At 39.1% G+C, this 21,422-nt stretch overlaps 1 protein-coding gene across 3 annotated transcripts; it reads left to right on the top strand.

Moving 5' to 3' along the window:
- The first annotated feature begins 554 nt into the window (after positions 1-554).
- Positions 555-21,422, top strand: ppp1r3db (protein phosphatase 1, regulatory subunit 3Db). 3 transcript variants are annotated; one of them, XR_009427433.1, is made up of 5 exons: positions 555-603; positions 1,795-1,839; positions 19,579-20,496; positions 21,101-21,179; positions 21,260-21,422. XR_009427433.1 is itself a non-coding variant. In XM_059538107.1 (4 exons), the coding sequence occupies exons 2-3, from the start codon at positions 1,812-1,814 to the stop codon at positions 20,478-20,480; spliced, it is 930 nt and encodes a 309-aa protein (XP_059394090.1). In that variant the 5' UTR covers positions 555-603; positions 1,795-1,811; the 3' UTR covers positions 20,481-20,496; positions 21,101-21,422. The 3 variants fall into 3 exon arrangements, 2 of the variants coding, with proteins under 2 accessions (XP_059394090.1, XP_059394091.1); XM_059538107.1 differs by having other exon boundaries at positions 21,101-21,422; XM_059538108.1 differs by lacking the exons at positions 555-603; positions 1,795-1,839 and adding an exon at positions 19,026-19,356 and having other exon boundaries at positions 21,101-21,422.

Raw genomic sequence — 21,422 nt, 5'->3', positions numbered from 1 at the left:
CTCTCTGTCTTACATGCTCTTCGCACACACGCACATTAGCACACACACGCAAGGTCTCTCGCTCCCTCTCCCTCTCTGCCGTGCGTGCGCTACACGGTTTGAAACACAGTATCTGTTTCGCATGCGCGCTTTTGCTCGCTCGGTCTAGATTCCGGGAGATTTTAACTAATTTGGGGGTCTCAGGGAGCCGCTTTCAATATGCGGGAGACTCCCGGAACTTCCGGGAGACTTGGGATGTCTGTACTTGGCGTGGCTTTATTTATATATTTATTTTAGCTGTTTGTCCTATTATAATAATTAGGTTATAGTAAAATGTAATATTGTGACCACCCTACATGTAGTTTGGGACACAAATTAAATTATGTATATATATTTGGTTTTTATTTTTACACATTCCTTTCTATTTACATGTGTATATATAAGTTTTATTTTAATTACTTAAATATATGATGAGTTTGCACTGTGTAGTTCAGCTGCATTTTCTGAACTCTGGGTGACAGTTGAGAGAGTAGAGTTACCATGACGATTGCGCATCCTCAGACAACAAAGAGGACCGTTAAGGAAACAACTAATTATTGTCTCTCTCTCTCATTTAATGTCAAGGTTAGCTAAATTAACTAATTGTCATACCAAACTGTAATTTACATGTTTTAATGTTCAAACAATTTGTTATTATTTATTTTATTAATAATTTTAAGACACTTGCAGTATGTCATAGAAAAGTTTACTCATGTATCACTTACCTGAAATACTTAAGTTACTTGAGTTGTTTTCTTAAGATACTTACCTGAATTTAGACCAGTTGTAAGAATTATGGCATCTCTGTACATTCGGTTAAGGTTGCTATCATTTATTTATTGTTTATTTAATCTATACAGTGTGTATTATTTTTTACCAACATGTTTATGAATCATTTTGTGATTCAAAGTGTCTTACTGACTCTGAAATACAAATGTGTATGTGTATTAAAAGACAACAAAGAGGGCCGTTAAGGAAACAACTAATTCTTGTCTTGATTACTGCTTACAGTCTTCCCGACTGCCAGGGACCTGTAACAATATGCATAACTTAAACAACTGTAAATAAATTCTCAATCTTTTCAATTGCCTTTATTTTAATCAGTCATCTATGTGCCAAATTATTTTCTATCCTGCCTGAGGGGTTTTTGTCCAGTCTTGTCCTTCTTAACCTTTGCTGAGAATCCTGCAGACATGATCAGACATCATTTGTGTCCCTGGAGCACAAAAGCAGTCTTAAATCTCTGGGTTATATTTGTAGCAATAGCCAAAAATAAAAATAAAAAACACTGTATGGGTCAAAATTATAGATTTTTCTTTTATGCCAAAAATCATTATGATATTAAGTAAAGATCATGTTCCATGAAGATATGTTGTAAATTTCCTACCATAAATATATTAAAAATTAATTTTTGATTAGTAATATGCATTGCTAAGAACTTCATTTGTACAACTTCAAATGTGATTTTCTCAATATTTAGATTTTTTTTGCTCCCTCAGATTCCAGATTTTCAAATAGTTGAATCTGGCCGAATATCATCCTATTATAACAAACCATGCGTTAATAAATAGCTTATTTATTTAGCTTTCAGATTATGTATAAATCTAAATTTCGAAAAAATTTACCCTTATGACTGGTTTATATATAGTCCAGTGTCATACATACGCAAATTATACCGATGCTAACTATTAAAAATTTTTCTTATTTAATTATTATATTATATATTTTTTTTAAATGAAGTTCACGCATAAACCATTGCTGCTGATCTACTCACAGGTTCAGATGACTGACTGATGCTATTATTCGGTGGTGGATGCAAAGGTGCTTTTGTACGGTGGCCGAGAGAGCTGAACACGCTGCAACTTAAGAAAACACATGCAAATTGAAAAAACATCAAAAACAATCATCGCAAATGAAGTCATTAGGTCGAGCGCAAAAGAACCGGTGAACCGTTTTCTTCAACCGGTTTATTGAATTGAACTGTCCGAAAGAACTACTGGTGATATGAAAACCAATGCAACCAGTTCTTGACTCGTGAACGAGTCATTATCTGGCTCGGCTCGGTGTTCATCTTCAGTTCTCTCTTCACAGCAGTTCAGTCAGTGTACTGTTTGAGTAAATTAATTACTCCGGGATATTGGTTTGTTTGAACTCAGAGGGAGTGTCAGCCACATTAAAAAAGTTAACAGCTTAAGTCATTTGTGGATTAATGTTTATTGGAGACGCAAACCGTTTAAAACGATTCAGTTCAATTTGGTGAACTGGTTCAAGAAGATCCGGTTACATCGAGTGATTCGTTCGTGAACCGGATATCACAAACTGCTTTGTTTTGAACTCTCTCTCACAATAGACACGGAAGAGAAGACAATGCTGAATAAAGTCGTAGTTTTTGCTATTTTTGGACCAAAATGTATTTTCGATGCTTCAAAATATTCTAACTGACCCTCTGATGTCACATGGACTACTTTGAAGATGTTTTTCTTACCTTTCTGGACATGGACAGTAGACCGTACACACAGTTTCAATGGAGGGACTGAGAGCTCTCGGACTAAATCTAAAATATCTTAAACTGTGTCCCGAAGATAAACTGAGGCTGGTAACACACTGGCTGCGTGGCGTGAGTGTGGCGCGTCTGCTGCATGTCAGTAGCGTGGCGGCTGCCTCGCGTTTTCTATGTCTTTAAACACCAGAACCGTGCAAATAGACTGTTTGACAGGTGTAACATTTAAAAATTGATAATTTTTTATTTATTTTTTTAATTACATTTATACCTGAATTTATGTCAACCTATAGACTTTCAAACATCAAAATGTCATGAATTTATATTTATTTGTGTACAAAATTACATATAAACATATTTTCCTATTATATTTTACCTGGAAACGCTTCCAACACGCTTGCGTGTCGCGTGAAAAATAGGCGTCGGTTCTATTTCTAGCATGCACACGTTTTCCGCGCGCCTCGAGCCGCGCATCTCACGCAGGCAGTCTACAAGCTCTAACCTGTTAACATGGGAGCCGAATTAAAAACGGACACGGCACGCGGCTGAGACGCTTGCGCCACGCATCCAGTGTGTCGCCGGCCTGAGGTCTCACGGGTTTGAAACGACATGAGGGTGAGTTATTAGTTATCATTTTGATTATTGGGTGTACTAACCCTTTAAAGTGTGGCCAGAAACGGGCCAAAGTGAAATGTATATGTGTGTGTGTCTGACTTTGTGTTGATGTGTGCTTGACTATGTGTTGGTGGGTCGCTGGTGGTGGAGGACTGTGCTTCTCCTCCTCCTACCCCCGTCTCGATCGCCAGCCAAATACAACCAACGCCTCAACCATTTCTCCACCTCCTGGTTCGTAGATTCTCTGCATCCAGGATTTCTCCGAATGGCTTCTAGAAACAAACAATTAAAAGATATCATGGCAGGTTTCAGAGTATAATAAGACTTTTTAAAGACAAGTAAAGACAGGCAATGCCATTTAAACTTAAATTTCATTTAGTCCTTTAAGTTAAGTCCCATTCTTCTGTTGACTTTGTGTGACACACTTAAGGGAAAGGGATAGCATAATTTGTTCATAGTTTATTTACCACTATGGAGTTAAACAGACCCAGACCTTACAAAAGAGACATAGCCTGACAAGCCAGACTATATCATAATGTGTAGTCCAACCACGAACGATAGACTAACACCCCTTTCACACGTACATGGTTATTCTGAAAAACGAAGTCATTTCTCTGCATTTATGTCCTTTGTTAACATACAAACAAAGATTTGCCTCTAAAAACGGTGGCCATTACACTGAAGGCGGCCAAGAGCCTTTATTCACGCTGTATTGAGGGGTGGCAGCTCATCGAAGTGACTACGAAGCTGGTAAATGAACCTAAAAATGTTGCCTGGTACATCTAATCAACACTTTTACCTGTAACAACATTCTTGACTTCTAGGCCCTGGAATGATGTTTTGCAATGGAGGCCGGTCCAATTGATTTTGCAGGCCAAGTCGTTCTGAAGAAGCATCTTAATGACCCTCCACACAGTGTCCTTGAGGGTCACGCCCCCAGCAAGGCCCAGTGTCAGTACCTGGAAAAAAAAAAAAACGTTTTGAAAATATGAATGTTCATTGCGGAGAAAGCAAAAAAAAAAAAAAAAAAGTTCAGAAAAAAAATCTGGTCCAACTACTAATGATAAAAGTAATTATTACCAAGGCCTTTCTCTTCTCTGGCTTTGTCTTAATGTCACAGTCCAGCGACAAAAGAGCCTCAGCATCCCTCAACGGCAGGAAACTTCCGTCCATGTGGTGTAGGTGTAGAAGAAAGATCCTGAACAATCCGCAGCAGATTTCTTTGCATATCACACATCACCTCCTGCTTGGCAATGATATCTCGTAGTAATGCTGAAACCAGAACATCTTAAAAACTGTTCAATCCTTACCAGCTGTAACAAAGAAAAGTATTGTAAATGGAAATAGAGCATAAGGTGAGGGGCAAGATGGAATGGCTCAGGAGTTCCATGGTGGCGAGACGTTTGAGAGAGAAGATGGTAGGATGGCTCTGGAGGTCCATGGTGGCGAGACGATTGAGAGAGAAGATGGTAGGATGGCTCTGGAGGTCCATGGTTGCGAGACAATTGAGAGAGAAGATGGTAGGATGGCTCAGGAGTTCCATGGTGGCGAGACGTTTGAGAGGGAAGATGGTAGGATGGCTCTGGAGGTCCATGGTGGCGAGACGATTGAGAGAGAAGATGGTAGGATGGCTCTGGAGTTCCATGGTGGCGAGACGATTGAGAGAGAAGATGGTAGGATGGCTCAGGAGTTCCATGGTGGCGAGACAATTGAGAGAGAAGATGGTAGGATGGCTCTGGAGTTCCATGGTGGCGAGACGATTGAGAGAGAAGATGGTAGGATGGCTCAGGAGTTCCATGGTGGCGAGACGATTGAGAGAGAAGATGGTAGGATGGCTCTGGAGGTCCATGGTGGCGAGACGATTGAGAGAGAAGATGGAAGGATGGCTCTGGAGTTCCATGGTGGCGAGACGATTGAGAGAGAAGATGGTAGGATGGCTCAGGAGTTCCATGGTGGCGAGACGTTTGAGAGGGAAGATGGTAGGATGGCTCTGGAGGTCCATGGTGGCGAGACGATTGAGAGAGAAGATGGTAGGATGGCTCTGGAGTTCCATGGTGGCGAGACGTTTGAGAGGGAAGATGGTAGGATGGCTCTGGAGTTCCATGGTGGCGAGACAATTGAGAGAGAAGATGGTAGGATGGCTCAGGAGTTCCACGGTGGCGAGACAATTGAGAGAGAAGATGGTAGGATGGCTCTGGAGTTCCATGGTGGCGAGACAATTGAGAGAGAAGATGGTAGGATGGCTCAGGAGTTCCACGGTGGCGAGACATTTGAGAGGGAAGATGGTAGGATGGCTCAGGAGTTCCATGGTGGCGAGACGTTTGAGAGGGAAGATGGTAGGATGGCTCAGGAGTTCCATGGTGGCGAGACGATTGAGAGAGAAGATGGTAGGATGGCTCAGGAGTTCCATGGTGGCGAGACGATTGAGAGGGAAGATGGTACGATGGCTCAGGAGTTCCATGGTGGCGAGACGTTTGAGAGGGAAGATGGTAGGATGGCTCTGGAGTTCCATGGTGGCGAGACGTTTGAGAGGGAAGATGGTACGATGGCTCAGGAGTTCCATGGTGGCGAGACGTTTGAGAGGGAAGATGGTAGGATGGCTCTGGAGGTCCATGGTGGCGAGACGATTGAGAGAGAAGATGGTAGGATGGCTCAGGAGTTCCATGGTGGCGAGACGTTTGAAAGGGATGATGGTAGGACAACTCAGGAAGTCCAAGGGCGTGAAACGGCTGCAGAGAGGCAAGTTGACTAGCTGGCGGAAATATTTCATCTGATCAGGAAATGGCATCACGCAAAAGTGACGGAAGAGGTGGAATGGAGGGCACCTTAGGGAGGACTGGTTTGCGCTTCACAGACTCCTCATCAGACTCCTCCTGACTCGAGAGGAAGTGCTGGTTTGGTCTTTGAAGAGAGAAAACTAAAATTATTTAAAACCCTACAGCCGTGTAAGGCCCGTTTACACTGCCTACTCTAAAGAGACCCATCTATGAATAAAACTCGATAAAACTAAGGTTTTGAAGTAAATTAAATCCTACAATTACGGTTTCTCACCAACTACACCACATACTATTTTTTCAGTGATACTTCTTACAGAAATTTGGCAACTTAAATGCTTAAATCTTTTCATGCCTTAGTTTAAAGACTAACGCTATGTAGACAAACTGAGCAAAATCTGAGTGCAACACACATTATCCTGGATTCAGCAGATTTGCGACATACTTGGTTTTTCTTTTTACTGGCCTCCCCTCCTCTGCTTCTGACTGGAGGTCTGTGTCATCTTCTGCCCGGCGAAGTTTCAACCTTGCCTCACTAAAGCTAAATTTGGATAAATATTAGGTACACAAGATAGACATTCATTTTTCTCAAGAAAAAAAAACTGGTAGTACTAAAAATAATTCAAATGAAATATAATGCGTTTTTTATTATAATAACAGCATTATCTAATGATACAAGTAAAAATATAATAAATGTGTAATATAATAGGCTACACATATTTAGCTAAATACTCTATAGCTCTTTTTTTTCTAGCCAACTAACGTGCTGTGGCCTATATGTAGTGGGTGTGGTTATGTTATGATGCAACGTACGAATGCGTGTCACGTAACTTCCGCTTATATTAGTTTAAATGCGATATGGCGCGACACGGGAGAGAGGTACATGGTGGTTTGGTGCTGTACTGCGTGAGCGTCTTTGCACTGCAGTTTGAGTTCTCCCTTCGTCCCGATCTGTGCTGCTGATGGTTACTAGCAACAAACTTGGCATTGCAGTTATTGAATTGGAGCTATACGTCTCTTACCATGCTTGCCCCTATTTGTATTGCTGACGATACCCGGTAACAATTTTGGCATCGCGATCACTGATTTGGAGCTGTACGTCTCTTATCGTGCTTCTGCTGTTCGTATTGCTGATGATATCCGGGTAGGTCGTTTGATTTATTATGCGTTATAAATAGTGTGTGTTTGTCCTTAAGTATGCGATTTGTTTTTATGGTAGGGACGAACTTGGCAGCACAGTTGCTTTATTGGTGTTAGGAGACATTTCATATAGGAAACATAATGTAATGTAGGTAATGTAGTTTTTTTAACAAAAATATAGAGTTACAAGCAATATGTCTAAATGTAATGTGTAGATTTTTATAGTGTATGAAATGTATTTAAATCTGTAATTGTGTTTTTAGCAGATCTACCTGGGAGCTAATATAGTAGGCCACTGTTTTTCCCAGTATTGGATATTATAATCGAATTGTTACATTTTGTTTTTGTTATATTTTTCCGTTTCGTTTGATTATCATTTGAACATTGTATTTATTTTGGGGTTATTTGATTTATTTGATTCTGTTATGTGAATTACTTTGTTTGTTTTTGTTTATGATTGACCTTATGTGATATTGTATATTTCATTTGTTTTGTTAATCTGGGGGCCTTGTATCTGGCGGAGCAGTATTCTAGCTACCAGTGTGTGCGGTGTGATGCAGTGATAACACTAGTGGTTGATTTGTTTGGTGGTATATTACGTTGTGGCACAGGTTTTATTGTTGTATTAGAACGAGCTGAAACTGCCACATCCAGCCCCAGGGCTTATATTCCAGCTTAGCCATTTCGGCCCCCGGTTCGTCCTCCTGTTTGGGGTTTTGTCTGTTTGTTATTTTATATTTTGTCATTGTTTGTTGTATAGATGTAGGTTTTATTTTATCTTTTTCTTTTATGAATAAAAGGACCATGTACTACACCAAGGCCTATACATTTATTCATTTAATTGAATAGCCTGAGCGGGTTTACTGCCCTCTATTGGGTATCTAAGAGTGGGTGTATCAGCCCCTATTACATATATTATGGTCATTCAATTGCTTTCCTGAGGTAGGCTAAATTTTATGTGACAATTGTTCTCCAGCTGTTTTATTGACCTTTTCCATAAAATTGACAGAATCTGAGATTTTTTTATATCATAAGTAAGCTGCTTGGTCTAGTCGGTCGGTTATGGAAGGCCAAGAGGGTCAAATACACGCGAATTTTAACGCGTCAACAACACGTTAAATACGTGTATTTCACGCGTTTACGCATGAAAAATCAGCGCGTATTTAACGTGTATTTCACGTATTAAATACGCGTTAAATACACGTGAAATACACGTGAAGTATGCGTTAAAAATCAGTTTGAACGGGTCAATGTCATTGGCTGCTGAGGACTTGGGTCAAACCACTTCTGTGAGCTTAGAGGGGTGTACCATTCATAGACAGGCAACCACCATTAAACATGCTATAGATCAGCTTATTCAGCCTTATTATTTTGTCTTTTTTTGTATAGCCTATAGAAAAAATATATTTAAATTGCAGTTTTATGAAATATTTATTTTTTACCACTCATGCCTTTTTGTTAATAAACATATTAGCGGACATTCTAGCTTTAATAGTGGTTAAACTTAAAGGCTTAGTAATTAAGCAACAAATCTATTTTTATGGATGGTAACTGTAAAATTATTACTGAAATATTATTAGTAATTAGTTAGTTACTGCAAAATAAATATCATTAAAATAACTAAATTACTAGTTACTGCTCAACTCTGACTTTCAGTGAAAAAAAATTGTTTGAACATTCTCCTGCTGAGAAATAACTGATAAAAATGTAAGAAAATTTTGAGTCCTCAAGAGACATTTTGCATATCCATCTTATTGACATTCAATATCTCAGGACATAAATAAGGTAAGTTAAGATGTATATGTTTAAAATTGTGGTGATAGTATAAAGTTTAAAAAAGTTATAGTATTTTGTAATAAAATAGGACTTTTTGTTTAGCTCTTGACTCACCGAAGTATACTATTTAAATACTGTTGCCATACACAAAAATACCAACTCATAACTAAAAGTTATAGTCTGATTCTACTGTGACGATCCAAGGGGCTGTAGTATTTTATTTTGTCCAGCAGGGGTCTCGGGGATAACACTTTTTGTGTCTTTAGGATAAGTGCTGTGATGCAGGTGTGGAAAATTGATTGTGATTAACCATGCTGCTTATAAGATGCTGGCTTTCTTACGCTCGGGAGGGAAGGAGATTGGGGCTTGGTCTCTGCTGGTCTTGCTGTTTGGTGGTCAGGCGGACTTTCTCACGCTCTCCAGTCCAAGGCTTCATGTTGTGTTTTTGTATCTTTATATTTTTTATGTTTTACCTTAATGTAGTTATGTCTGTTTTCTGATTAAAATACATATTTGTGCAAATTTGATTATGTTCTATGGACTCTCCATTCATGTTGCTACTCCTTGAGCCAAGGGGTTGTAACACTATGTTCTGTCAAATGTTTAAAAGAGCTCTCCAACTGATTCATGGGTTTAGGTATTATTTACATATGAAAGATCGTAATGGATTGTTTTGATTTTGGACTGATTTCAATCTTGAGAATCTGCTGTAAATAATGATATGCCATTTTTCACAATCAGAGCATGTTTCATGAAGTTATAAAGGTAAAACCATGAGAATATTGCAGCATGTGCGCATTTGGAGTTTTTTTTTTTTTGTTATAATTCGATGACGAATATCTTCAAATCTAAATGACAGATTATTGTATAATTGGGCTATAATTTTAATTGAGAGAATTTTACATTTTCCATGAGCTATGCATGTTTCATGAAGTTATGAATGGAAACGTAACCTATGCTTTTTCTCAGTTGAATGGTTTCATGTGTGTGATAATATTGTAAGTAATATATTTAGATTAAGTGAACAAATTACAATGAATTTGAGCTCCTTTTAATCTGGAAAATTTTCTGAAAAAAAAAATGACGTATGATCTATGAATGTTTCATGAAGTTATTAATAAAAGCGCAAAGTGAAACTAAAGTTATTTGTCGTGCTGTGCCTGTTGGGTTTTATGTGTTATAGCAATATGAGTAATATATTTGGATTACAGTATCCCTGGGCTCATTTTAATTGGGATAATTTTCTGAAAATAATGATCTATGCATGATTCCTGAAGCTATGAATGAAAACGAAACGTGAAGTATCGAGCTGTTTTTCTTTGCAGCCTCAGTGCGCCAGTCTGCTTTCATGTGTCACAGCTCTATGAACTAAATCTTTCGATCTGATCAAAGGATCTGTGCATGTTTGGTGAAGTTAAGAGGTAAAGCGGCACGGGACTGAAACCACTTTTTTTTTGCTAAGATCCATTACCTAAATTTTTTCTATGTGTTATAGCTTTATGAAATGTATATTTAGATCTAAATGATGTTTTATGGTGAGTTTCGACAGTTTTTAATCTGCAAATAGTGACGTGTCTTTTTCATGATATAGCCTATGCTTTTTTCATGAAGTTATGAGTGAAAAGCCTACATGACAGCTACCATAGATTTTTGGCTAAACTACATGCTCTCTGTGCAGTTTTATGTGTGTTATAAATTTATGAGGAAAATCTTTAGATATAAATGACAGATTTGACATAGTTTTGGGCTCTTTTTAATCAGGAGAATCCGCTCTAAATGATGGTACATAATTTTACACTGAAATCTTGTTTTATGAAGTTACAAGTAAAACCGTGACATCAATAGGCCTATTATTATTATTGTTGCAACCCAGTATTATTATATGCGTCTGGGATTGACTTCTTGTAGTACAAAACTCGCTCCAGTTTATTCAAAGCCTCAAACAATTTCTCAATGTTGCGACTAAAAAAAACTCTTGAGCTCGCACCGGTGCAATGAGCCATTCAAGGGGAAAAAGTTTCTGCGACTCTGAAGGTCTCCCTGTGGTTCAACAACAGACACTAGAATCCTGCACTTTAGCCTGAGCCCAACGGGCTTTTTACCCCCTCGAGCCGGGCTTCGATTGTTCAGATGTGGGCCGGGCCTCCAGTCTGTTTAGACTTCTTATTACTTTAATATTTTAGACATTCATCAATTAGCAATGAAAAAAAACTTGCTGCGCTGGTGGAAACAACAAGAGACCGTGATGCCACGACTGTAAAGAGCGGCTCGACGGTGTTTTGTGTCCCGCAGAAGCACAGCTGAACAGTTCTGCGTTCAAACAATAGGCTTAAGAAGATATTTTAATTATTTACTAATAAACTAGTGTTTTCTGAATCGGTGTCGCAAGGATGAAGTTGAAATCCCGCCTCGTCATCTCCTCATTAGACACGTATATATATATAATATTTTTTTTTCACTGAGTTTCGTTCATTTTTATACTCCTATTAAAGACAACACGGCAGAACGAGCAACTGTTTTGTTGATATTGTGTGTGCAGTTACGAATAATGTATTACTCTTAGCTTTATGAGCAAAAATGATGGCATATCCACGGGAAAAAAATGCAAGTGATCATGCTGCCGTCTCCCTGTCCTGAAGCATCTCTACACAAACTATTTGATATAGCTTATATTTATCTGGGTCTAACGTTTAAACATTGTCATATGCTTCAACTGTTTTATATCTATAGATTTTATTGTAGGCAAGTCGTGATGATTTGAGAAGGCTAAATTGATAAAACATACTTATATTTAACAAACAAAAAATGCTCCAAACGCTTTTCTAAATTAACTTAATAAAAAATTATGAAACAAAACATAATCACTTTGCTACAAAACTGAACTATTTTAATAGCTGATCCAATAAGTAGGGGAGACCGGGTATGGTTGTAACACTTTTTGCTTCAGTAACTATAACTCACTGAATTTTGTAGCTAGAGTTCTCAAATTTTTATACAAAGTACCCACAAGTGTTCACTACAAATGGCACCAATTCAATCCTCTACAAGAATATCACAGACCTTGTGAGTTGGTGTCAAATACATGAAGTACCTTCGTCACAACCTACCCCAATACCGGGGTAGGTTGTAACACATGCTGGGGTAAGTTGTAACAATTACACAAAAGAAGCAAAAATGAATGCCACACTATAAGATATGCTTCAAAAACAGGTTTATTGACATAAAAGAACAATGTCTCAATCCCTCTTTGGAACAGACTGTCTGATTAACTGTGTGTGTGTTTTTGTGTGTGTGTGTGTGTGTGTGTGTGTGTGTGTGTGTGTGTGTGTGTGTGTGTGTGTGTGTGTGTGTGTGTGTAAATGTGTCTACTTGAACGAACTTACTTAACAGTATACTTGATAAACAAACTACAATTTCTGACAAAAAAACGTGTGAGTGTGTGAGTGAGTGAGTGAGTGTGTGTGTGTGTATGTGTGTGTGTGTGTGTGTGTGTGTGTGTGTGCAGGCTTTGTGGGCCCAGAGACTGCATAGGGCACATTTTTCCCAGACCTCCTTTGGCTTTGAGTTGCCATATGGCTCCATGCAAACAACACAAAAGTTTTCCTCATCTGAGATGTCAGAATCCTCAAAGTTCAACATTTTCTTGGTGGGCTTTCTCTCCTTTTTCTGTTTCTTGCCTTTATTCTTACCAACAAGGCTCTGTCTTTTCTTTCCTCTTCCCTGTTGTTCTTCCATCAGTGCTTGTTTCACTGGTGTATCAGTGAGTATTTCAGTATTTCAGGAGAGGAGGTCGTTCCCAGGTAGGTTGGAGGAGAGGAGGTCGTTCCCAGGTGAGTTGGAGGAGGAGAGGAGGTCGTTCCCAGGTAGGTTGGAGGAGAAGAGGAGGTCGTTCCCAGGTTGGTTGGAGGAGAAGAGGAGGTCGTTCCCAGGTTGGTTGGAGGAGAAGAGGAGGTCGTTCCCAGGTTGGTTGGAGGAGAAGAGGAGGTCGTTCCCAGGTAGGTTGGAGGAGGAGAGGAGGTCGTTCCCAGGTAGGTTGGAGGAGAAGAGGAGGTCGTTCCCAGGTAGGTTGGAGGAGGAGAGGAGGTCGTTCCAAGGTTGGTTGGAGGAGAAGAGGAGGTCGTTCCCAGGTAGGTTGGAGGAGGAGAGGAGGTCGTTCCAAGGTTGGTTGGAGGAGGAGAGGAGGTCGTTCCCAGGTAGGTTGGAGGAGAGGAGGTCGTTCCCAGGTAGGTTGGAGGAGAGGAGGTCGTTCCCAGGTGAGTTGGAGGAGGAGAGGAGGTCGTTCCCAGGTAGGTTGGAGGAGGAGAGGAGGTCGTTCCCAGGTAGGTTGGAGGAGAGGAGGTCGTTCCCAGGTTGGTTGGAGGAGAAGAGGAGGTCGTCCCAGAGTGAGTTGGAGGAGAGTCCAGCTGGGAAGCTCCAGATGTCAATGATGTACCTGGGTCTGGCCGGTCAGTGACCTGTGAGGGTGCATAGTCACACTCCTGAAAAATGTCAGGGTTGAAGGGCCAAATACCTGTGGATGCAAAACCAGCTGTAATGTTTTTGGGTGTTGCAGCTGTGGGCATGGCGGTCTTCACAATACTTGGAATATCATATATCGTAATCGTCTTGGCAGGATTCATCTTCATCCACGCATCACTTGCAGTGTTCACCATTTTCTTAAATGGGCCGTAGACACTGCGATCCAGTGGCTGAAGTTTGTGGCTGCAGTGTGGGGGGAAGGTAAGTAGCTCAATCCCCTTTTCTTTGCAGAAGTCTATAGCTTTCACTGATATATGAGAACAGTGGTTGTCCATCAAAAGCAAAACCTTCTTGTCTAGGCTGACCTTTGTGTGCTTTGCGAAGTGCTCAAGGAATAACAAGAAGTCTTCCTCTTGCATCCATCCTGAAGCGTTTCCACTTCCAGCACTGCCAGTTGGGCCACTCTGAATAAAGTATTCCTTGTACCGTTTATGGGGGAATACAAAGAAGGGGGGAATTGCATTTCCCAGTGCTTGCACAGCGCATGCTACTGTCACAAGCACACCTCTCTCACCCGATGTCATCGCACCCATCTGCTTCACTCCACAAAGACTTGCAGATTTATTTACTCATCTACATGGACACACCTCTCATGGCTACAAGGACTCTACGGCAAGTCAGAGCATCCAGTTTGCAAGAGCGCGAAGATGGCAATGATAGCCCTTACAATTATACATATAGCTTTTGTCTCATAAAGTTATCACCCCAGGCACGAATGAGTGCAAATTTGGAAATGATTTTATTCAACAGTTAAATTAATAAGAAAGTAATATATATATATTTTTTATTATATTATATTTTGAGTAGGCTATCATTTCAATTTAATAAATAGTTGCAAACTGTTAACTTATCACGTAACGGCGCTTATTTAACGCCTGGCGGCATTATGAAAACGGCGTTTTAAAATTAATACGGTGTTGAAAAGCACGCGTATTCTGAGCCATTTGGCTTTCCATATATATCTAATGTGACCACGCCCCCTCGCTGAACGCGCTATTCAGATTCAAACTGAAGCGCGCGGGTTAAACACGCCCATAACAGAAGACAACGCAGAGAGACTGTTCTTCAACTTCTTTTATTTTACTGTTTGCTTCGCAATGAGGACTAAGACATAAATCACCCCAAAAAAATGTGATGTGGTTGAGGATTTGAGAAATGGATTTCCTCAGAAAAAAAAGAATGAAGCACTTTATTCAGCAGAGATCATAAACATGAGTAAGTCTCTTTTTATTTATTTATATACTTGTACTAGTTTTCACATAACGTGTAAACATTTTACCAAACTATAATTCCTGACTAAATGTATAATCAAGTGAAATAATATGAAGTTTCAATAACAATATACAATACTATACAATTCAAAAGCTTGATGTAAATAATATAAATGTAACAAATAAATGTAACTGTAACAAATGTAACAAAAAATGGTGTTCTTTTAATTTACCCCCCCCCCCCCCCCCCCTAAAAAATCTGAAAAATATTCTCAGCTCTTTTCAACATTAATACTAATAATAATAATGGTAATAATAATAATAATAATAACAATAAATGTTTTTTTTTTTTTGGTAGAAAATAAGATTGTTAAAAGGATTTCTGAAGGATTGTGTGACTGGAGTAGTGGTGCAAAAAATTAGTTTGAAAGTCAGCTTTGATTGTTTCTGATAAACTGTTTAACTGCTCTCCCAAGTGGATATTAAATTATGTTGTGGGATAATTAAATATATTCTTAATAAACTACAAACATAAAATTATATAGATTTATTTTGTCTTCACATTCTTTCTTGTAACTCCTCACTCACAGTGGCACATATGACTGAGAGGCTCATTATGCAGCTCATTATGCAGCTCATTATGCAGGCCTTTGTCTTCTCAGGTGTAAATCACAATGATATTCATGATAGTTGATGCCTACTCGCATATGACTTTTACCAACAAAAAGTGTCTTAGAAAATTTACATCAATATATTGTTTTCTGTAAGTGAGTAAACAAGATAATTTCACATAATTTAGAAAGAAAAATTCTAGGCTACAAGCTCCAGTTCTCAAAAATCCTGGGAACCGTTGTTCTTTGTGTTTTTTTTTGCCTTATTCAAGTGTTTTAACATTTTTTGTTTTTCACTAACCATGCATAACATGTTTTTTTCTCAAAAACACAATCATGTACATGCATGCATTTGACATATTATTATAGCCCAGTTTGTGCTGATTACAGTGAGATTAGACTTTAACCATTTAGATATTTATAAGAAACTGAAAAAAGCACAAATGTCAGGGCATGACAAAACTTCTCCAGGCCCCAAAAATACCCTTAGACTCCAGAGGGTTAAACCGAGGTGCTGACTCTCTGTGGTCATTAAAAATCCCAGGATGTCTTTCGAAAGGAGTAGAGGTGTGACCTCGGCATCCTGGCTAAATTCGCCCATTGGCCTCCGACCATCATGGCCTCCTAACAATCCCCATATCTGCTGATTGGCTTCTTCACTCTGTCTCCTCTCCTCCAGTAAGCTGGTGTGTGGTGGGCGTTCTGGTGCAATATGGCTGCCGTCGCATCATCCAGGTGGATGCTGCACACTGGTGGTGGATGAGGAGATACCCCCTTACTATGTAAAAGCGCTTTGAGTGCCTAGAAAAGTGCTATATAAATGTAATGAATTATTATTTATTATTATGGTGGTAGCAGTAGAATACTTCTGTTGTCCTGACCCTAGTACAAGCTCTCATTCTAATCCTGAAAGTCTTAAATGCTTATGTCTTATAACATCACCTGTGTACCTAATTACTGATTGTCTGATGAGTGCATAATCACTGAACAAAAAGTGCAGAATTGCTGAATAAAAAGAGGTTTCAATAAGTGCCACCTGCTGGCGATAGCTGTAAATGTAAGCACAATAAAAGCTGTTGATTACTAAGATGATTGTTTTCTAAAGACAGATATTGATTTCAATGGTTTGTATCTTAAACCTGAATTGATTGCTTACCTAAATTGTAACTATTTCCCCCTCACAAATGTTAATGCTTGATGCTAACTTAAGTCTTATACTTTCACCAAAACATTTGAAACAGATACACTTTAACTTACCTTATTTATGTCCTGAGATATTGAATATCAAATAAGACGGATATAAATAATTTCTCTTTTTCTTACATTTTTATCAGTTATTTCTCAGCAGGAGAATGTCCAAATATATATATATAATTTTTTTTTTTTTTTTTTTTTTTTTTTTACTGAAAGTCAGAGTTGAGCAGTAAGTAGTTACTAATAATTTAGTTATTTTAATAATATTAGTTTTGCAGTAACTAGTAGTGTAACTAATTACCAATTATATTTCAGTAATACTTTTACAGTTACCATCCATAAAACAGATTTGTTGCTTTACTTCTAACCCTTTAAGAGTGACCACTATTAAAGCTAGAATGTCCACTAATGTGTTTATTTACAAAAAGGCATGAGTGGTAAAAAATAAGTTTTTAATTCAACTGAAACTTAAATATATTATTTCTATAGGCTATACAAAAAAAAGAAAAGAAAAAAAGACAAAATAATAAGGCTGAATAAGCTGATCTATAGCACGTTACAGTTTTTCTCAGTCGCTTTGGTACACTTCTCGAATCATCCTTGAGATTTGCAAAACAGTAAGTGCATTTCACAAAACAACTCATACAAATAGCAAAACACCATGGATTACCTGCAAAAGCCAGTCTCCTGCTCAAAATCCTTAGTTCATCTCTCAAAAAATAAATATCTGTGTCAATGAACATGTCAGTGCCATCAGAATGACAAGTCCTTGTGTCATAGTTTACGGATTTGACAGTCAAATTGCTTAGTCATGTTGTTACTATAACTGATGTATGTTCTGGTGTAAACTACTGTATTGAACGGTATGCCATATGCTTATATATGCCATATATCCATTTCAAAAGTATACATTTACACATTACTGTATGTGGGATATTGATTGAAAGAGACTGTAAAAATCCTTTACAATATTTTTGTGATATAGAAAAGGAAAAATAAATATGGGCACAAAGATGAAAATAAGTAAATTGTCAGAATGTATAACTCTTGTGTTGTCCTCTGTCTATACAGTATAAGCTTTCCAACTGAAGACTCATGACATGAACCTTTGAGCTATTTCAGAGAAATGGTTTATCATTGGTTTATCATCTACATTCTCTTCATTAGTCAAGATTCACTTGCACAATTCATGCCAAATTGACAAAAAGTCTAATGATAATGTGTAAAAATAAAAATAAAAAGTGTGCTCGGCAGTTTGTGACAACTAGATTAACCATTTTGCATTTAATGACTTATACAATGAACTAAAGACTAGATGTTTTGAGGGGTAAGACTATTGCACAGAAAACTATATAATACGTTTTGAGCAACATGACATTAGCAAATGATAATGTAGGAAACCGCAGATAAATGTGTGTAATCAATTGCATGAACATACAAAAGCAATCGCAACTCGTTCAAAAGAATGAGAAACTGGTTTTATGATGTGTATAGAAGACTAGATGATGTGAAGGTTGTACAAGTAGTTTTGAGAATTTCATTTCTGTTTTGAAAAATGCACAAAAGTTACTGAGAAAAACCGTAAATGGTGGTTGCCTGTCTATGAATGGTACACCCCTCTAAGCTCACAGAAGTGGTTTGACCCAAGTCCTCAGCAGCCAATGACATTAACCCGTTCAAACTGATTTTTCACGTGTATTTCACGTGTATTTAACACTTGAAATACACGTTAAATACGCGCTGATTTTTCACGCGTAAACAACACGTATTTAACGCGTTAAATACGTGTTGTTTACGCGTGAAATACACGTATTTAACGTGTTGTTAACGCGTTATAATTCGCGTGTATTTGACCCTCTTGGCCTTCCATAGATTGCAACACTTGTGTTGTCAAACTGATGATGTTTTTTTTTTATTTGTTGGTGTTTTTTCAATTTGCATGTGTTTTGCAATCTGCAGCGCGTTGAGCTCTGTCGGCCACCGTTCTTTTGTGCTTTTTTGCTTTCGGTGAAAAAGTCAGGTTAGTTAGGATCAGTTCAGAAATAAAGGCAGCTAAATTTGGTAAAAAAAAAAGAAAAAAAAGAAAAAAAGAAGAAGCTTACTACTTATAAATGGATGACCTAGCAGGTAAATAAAACATGACCTTAGTTAAAGGTTATTTATCATTACCTTTGTGCATGTCCCAAAACTTTAGTTTTTGTTCTATCAAACGAACGACTGTTAGGCACAGGACTCTCCTGTAAAACCGTTCCCATCATTGGCATTTCTCAAAGCAGCCTGGATCTTCTAGAACGGATGGATTCTCTCATATTATATGCACGGATCTTCCGTTGATCTGAAGGCATGTCCATTTTTTTCCGATCATGTGATGTTTACTCCCACGATCAATCGACTCTCTCGCGCACTGCTCCCTTTCATCCTCGGCGCATCTGTACCGTTCTGTCCTAAATAATCCAGCGACGAGCGGATCAGCCTGTCTGTAATGAGATGCATCGGTCAAATTAGTCGGTCAGATCGATTTCGTCTCGTGCGTTGCACTAATCGATATGAAGTTAATTATCCGAAGCTTGTATATGAGGATGTGGTGAAGGGCGCATTGTTGTGTGGGAAATGTAGTGTCATAGGGTTACAGTGAAGCCTACACGATACTGTAAATATGTTTTGAGACCCCATGTGCACTGTAAGCGAGCGACGCGTGCTTTTTGCTTCGAGATTCGCTTCGAGATCTGTCTGAAATATTAGCGCTATGCATTGTTTACAGACAGGACGTGAGAATCTGATGCACGGTGGTCTAATAATAATCTTCGGGGAGATAGTTCCCGTGGGGTCAGTAGTTAAAGGTCACAGGAGCTCGCTCTTATTTTATTACATCCAACACTGGGTGAAGAGAAGAGGACTTCACTTTATAATAAACATGTTCCTATATTAGTTTTAAGTGCACACAACGAGGGCGTTCTTCGTAGTTTGTAAACTTATATTTCCTCACACCTTACAGTAAGGTAAGAATCTGTTGCCAGGTGTAAAATTGAACATTTAGTGTTAATATACTGTTTTACTATATTTTTGTTTCCTTTTGCCATTTATGTGTTTTAAGTGGTAGAATATACTGAAGAAAATAATGAAGAATTGAATAGTGAACACAGATATTTTAAAATGTTTGAATGTCTTTTTGTTAACATAAACCTTTTTGTATTGGCATGTTTTTCTCCTTTTGCTAATAGAAAGCGTGGAGAGAATGGAATCCCATGCACATGGATCAGGACCTGCCTTGCAGTTCACAAGTGGTTTTAGTGAAGTATCTAGACCTGTCAAGACCTTTCATCTTCGAGACATCTACAGCCCCAAACCAACCCCACAAAGGACCCCTGTGGCAATATGGCCCCCCAGCCCAAAACCAGGTCCTCCACAGGAGCCCTTCGTCAGTCTTAGGCAGTCGTGTGAGCCAGAACCAAAACCCATCATGAGGAGACGGGCTAAATCCCTCTCGTCGTCCTCAGAAGAGCACACCTGTAGGAACATGCAGGTCCGCTTCGTAGATTCGTTAGGACTGGAACTGGAAGATGTGAAGTTCTTCAAGGCCAGCGAGGACCCAATGGTGCCGGTCCACGTCATCACTAGACTGCTGGCGAGCTCTGAGCTGGCCTCCAGGAAGAAGCTGGAGCTCTCTCTACCTTACTTCCAGCCTTCCTTCCCTGACAATATGCATGCCGAGGCTGGTTTCCTCAAGCGCTTGTGCCAGCAGCGAGTTTGCCTGGAGCAGGTGTTTTGCTCTGAGCTGGGAATTATTGGAACCGTGCAAGTGCTGAACTTGGCCTATGAGAAAGAGGTTACGGTACGATACTCGTTTACCGAGTGGAAGAGCAGTGCGGAGAGTAAAGCGAGCTGGATCTCCACCGTTCACAGAGATGGGCCAGATCTGGAGTCGGACATGTTTCGTTTTCACCTGCCTGTACCGCCGTTCATCCTGCAACCAGGTGCCATGCTTCAGTTCGCCATCTGCTACCGGGTCAAAGGATTTGAGTACTGGGACAACAATGGTGGACTTAATTATAAACTGACCTGCCAGACGTTCAAATTGATGGTCCCCAGAGAGTGTGAAGATAGCCTGGTGCATTTCATTTGACGCTGCACCAGCCATGGTCAGTGCTGTGATCTTGATTCTGTCTGTTCTTGTGTATATTTCATAATAAATACAGCTTTTACCGACTTATTTCTAATGAAGATATCGAACACCTATCACTCATGTGGAAAATAAATTGCCCCCTTACATTAACTGCATCCAAACGGAGTCTTTCATTGGCCATCACACAGTGTGGCCCCATGGGAGGGTTTTCAAGCATGAACTGCCTGTTTGAGGTCTTGCCACAGCATCTGAATTGGGTTCAACTCAGGACTAGACCACTCCAAAACTTTCATTTAGCTTTTCTGAGGCCTACATTTTCACAGCACTATATGCATAAAGAGCTTTTATAATCATGTGTTTGTCCCAAGCATAGAGTTCTTTAATATGTCACACTGATGGAATTTATCATAAAAATGGCTCTAATTTCAGGGCTGGCTACCACTCACGAACAATTAGGATGCAATACCTGATCAGTGGCGTATTATTATTGCTGTAGGAGACTTTCATCTTTAAGTGTCTGTGCAAAAATAGTACAGACTTTGTGCACATTCTTCCGATTCCTTTAGAGCTCAAAGCTGTGAGGATATTGCGTGTTCTAGTGCTATTTTAATCATCCACAGTGTCATGCCTACAGCTAGGCAGTGCAGTCTTTACGTCTCTTCCAGAGTAGGTCTTGTGCTTAAAATTCTTTCTCTAAAGGTGTGATGGATTTTCTTGCGTATTTCTATGCTGGAAAACTTTTAGAGTAATTCGCTAAGGGTTTGTACATTTTTTTTCAGTTGTGCCTTGTTAACATCTTATCCAGGAGTGCCATGTGGAATTAGACTATTCATTAGTCCTCTAATGCACAAGCAGACTTTGCAACTTGCTTGTATTAGTCCTAATAATGTATTTTCAATGACATTTGTATTCTTACTCAATAAATAAAGCAAAACAAGGTTA

This window comes from Carassius carassius, chromosome 44, assembly GCF_963082965.1.
Source record: "Carassius carassius chromosome 44, fCarCar2.1, whole genome shotgun sequence".
In the NCBI taxonomy this organism is placed as follows: domain Eukaryota; kingdom Metazoa; phylum Chordata; class Actinopteri; order Cypriniformes; family Cyprinidae; genus Carassius; species Carassius carassius.
The sequence above is the reverse complement of the archived record's forward strand: the minus strand, read 5'-3'. Positions and strand labels throughout refer to the sequence as shown.

What these genes read in the sequence shown, in the direction of transcription:
- ppp1r3db (XM_059538107.1), top strand. Translation starts at nt 1,812, where the DNA reads ATGCTATTATTCGGTGGTGGATGCAAAG. An exon ending in ATTCGGTGGTGGATGCAAAG is followed by an intron (nt 1,840 to 19,578) that starts GTGCTTTTGTAC and finishes TTTTGCTAATAG; the next exon opens with AAAGCGTGGAGAGAATGGAA.